Source organism: Sinocyclocheilus anshuiensis, unplaced genomic scaffold (assembly GCF_001515605.1).
Source record: "Sinocyclocheilus anshuiensis isolate Anshui unplaced genomic scaffold, SAMN03320099.WGS_v1.1 scaffold1062, whole genome shotgun sequence".
NCBI lineage: Eukaryota > Metazoa > Chordata > Actinopteri > Cypriniformes > Cyprinidae > Sinocyclocheilus > Sinocyclocheilus anshuiensis.
In genome coordinates, this window is record NW_015540895.1 from 187591 (window position 1) to 190634 (window position 3044).

The 3044-nt window shown below is 36.0% G+C and overlaps 1 protein-coding gene across 4 annotated transcripts in view; it reads left to right on the top strand.

Moving 5' to 3' along the window:
• Nucleotides 1–3044, top strand: part of LOC107688930 (probable phospholipid-transporting ATPase IM) — a 32881-nt gene that overhangs the window by 12716 nt on the left and 17121 nt on the right. For all 4 annotated transcript variants that reach the window (XM_016486771.1, XM_016486773.1, XM_016486772.1 and 1 more), the window contains 2 exons: nt 1361–1431; nt 1582–1664. In XM_016486771.1, the coding sequence (XP_016342257.1) occupies nt 1361–1431; nt 1582–1664 (154 nt within the window). The remainder of the gene's footprint in view (nt 1–1360; nt 1432–1581; nt 1665–3044) is intronic.

Here is a 3044-nt window from a genome sequence, read left to right on the forward strand (position 1 = left end):
CTGATGATAGCTGCTCGCATCTCAGCTTGTCTAACAGACATTTCTTGCTGGATGAAGGACCATCACCTTCAACTCAACCTGGCCAAGACAGAACTGCTTGAGGTTCCATCAAACCCGTCGTTTCATCACAATTTCACCATCCAGTTAGGCACATCAACCATAACTCCTTCAAAAACAGCCAGAAACCTTGGAGTTATGATTGATGAACAGCTGACTTTCTCAGACCACATTGCTAAAACTGCCCGGTCCTGCAGATTTCATGTGAGCAGATTTGCTTTATTCAACGCAACATGCTTCACAACTCCTTGTTCAAGCTCTTGTTCTGTCCAGGCTGGACTATTGCAATGCTCTCTTGGCAGGGCTTCCAGACAGTTCTATCAAACTTTTACAATTAATCCAGAATGCGGCAGGAACGCACTCTCTATTCTAATTCTATTCTTTATAAAAAAAAAAACGAAAAAAAAAACTTGCACTCTATTTATTTACTAACTGCTTGTTTTCTTTAAAAAAAAACTAACACTTGCTTCTCTAATCTTTTTCTATTCTATCTATTTGTTTTCTTTTTATTTATTATACAATTAACAAAAGCAAAAAGTCCTCTAACACTAGCTTTCTCTATTCTTTTTCTATTCTATCTGTTTTCTTTTTATTTATTATATGATTTTTAAAAAACTCGCTACATGTACTGCATTAAGCTATCTGAGACTTGTTATAGCACTTGCATATCATTGCTGTTTTGCTGATTTTGATTGCTTCCATTGTCCTCATTTGTAAGTCGCTTTGGATAAAAGCGTCTGCTAAATGTCTAAATGTAAATGTAATGTATATATATATGTGTGTGTGTGTGTGTGTGTTTTCTTTTTTTTGTGTGTTTTTGGCATATTTTTAAAAAATGTTCGTTTCCTTTTTTCTTTTCTTTTGAAAACATTTGAAGTCTTCTTGACGCCCCCTAGTGGGCCCTGGACCCCTGGTTGAAAGTTCAAAAGTGATTAGCAGAAATGTAATTTAAACATTTTTAGTCTTGGAGAGGTAGATCTCAAAATTGCCATCAAAATTGCACCAAATGGCTTACCATATGGTTCAGCTGGCTGCGACTGACAACCAGCCAGGAGCAGAATAAAAAAGGCATACAAACCTTGGTCCCTAAATATAACAACCATGCCATCAAACTGACACTAAAAGCATAGACAAAACTAATCCATTGCATGGATTTTGATAATCCCAGTATGACTAGCATTATCTGTGGACTTTAGCCGGTGAAAGCACTGTAGGGTGAAGAACTATCTGGAGTAGATTGACCCAGCACATGATTTATGAGTTTTACACTACTTTGAGTGTCTCCTCTCTCTGCTGTCTACAGGCTGACCTTCTCCTCCTCTCTAGCAGTGAGCCCTATGGACTGTGCTATATCGAGACTGCAGAGCTTGATGGGTGAGAAGTTTTCTGTGAAATGTGTGGCAGTGCTATAATCGCGGGCCTCACTTCCCTTTGGACTGTTCAACATCCAGTAAATTTGATTTTGTGACTCTATAGCCAGACATGAACATGAGCTTCTTTCATGCTATTGACTCTTTCCAACAGAGAGACCAACCTGAAGGTGCGCCAAGCCTTGACTGTGACCTCAGACCTCGGGGACGATGTTTCGAAGCTTGCAGACTTTAATGGTAAAGCTTTTCTTCAAAGACACAATTAGTGCACCATCAACAGAAATGAACGTGAGTCATCATGAGTGAACATAAACACTTATTGCATCCGTTACATTGATCAGATTGATCTGTGTGGCTTTGTCTTGCGGGGCCTCTGGTATGCTTGAGCATATCTTTTGAAGCTGTCAAGGAGCGTTTGTAATGAGATTTGTAGTGTTTTCACTTGAATTCCATTAAAGTTAATGTAGAGCATAGCTGCTGCATGCTTGAAATTGGAAAAATAATGTTTATGTCAGTTGCTACATAGAAGCAATATTGCTAGTGCTTCTATTAGGGGTTAGGGATTTGAACACTTATCCTACATTGCTTATGCTAGACATGAATGATCGTTCAAATTATGTGGCTTATTAGTGGTGTGTTATTGCTTTAGTGAGTGGATTTGCAATTTTAGCATGAGCAACGATAAAACGGACAGCAAAAATCCCTGTAAAATATCTAAAGAACAGTATATAGAGGCTTTTGGTCGACTTTTTTTTTCCACATAAGTAACCACTTGGAACCAGTATTATTTCAATACTATCCATATAATGTTTTTTTAAGAAATTAAATTTAAAAAAATTAAGAAATAAAATTTGCTGAATTAATTTGTCATTTTTATTAGTTAACTATTTTTGTAAAAATATTTTTATTTAGCTTTAGCTTATTTCTATGAAAATTAATTTATTTCAGTTAAATGCCAAGGTAATATTTCAAATTTGTACGTTTTATTTTATTTATTTACATTTTTTAAATTTACAGTTTTTGTCTAATATTAATATTTTTACATTTAATTTATATTTTATTTCAGCTTTATTTAATTGCTGAAAACGTTTTAGTTTTAGTTGATAACAACACTGCCTGAAACACCCTAGCAACACCTTAGCAACCATCACATTCCCTTAGAAAATGTAAAAATTTAGTGTTATTGTTTTTTTCTTTTTTAATGCTTTTCATTCATTTTAAAGGGGTCATATGATGTTGCTAAAAAGAACATTATTTTGTGTATTTGGTGTAATGAAATGTGTTTATGTGGTTTAAAGTTAAAAAAACACATTATTTTCCACATACTGTACATTATTGTTTCTCCTCTATGCCCCGCCTTTCTGAAACGCGTCGATTTTTACAAAGCTCATCGGTCTGAAAGCGAGGTGTGCTCTGCTTGGCCAGCTATCCAGTGCGTTGTGATTGGCCGAATACCTCAAGCGTGTGACGGAAATGTTACGCCCCTCACCATACTGTGATGCCCTGTCCGGCCGGAGCGACGAGACAAAAACATTAAAACCCATTATAAACGAGGCATTTGTTGCATCCAGTGGGGACATAATTACGGATTATAATGACTTATACTGTCTTTTTACG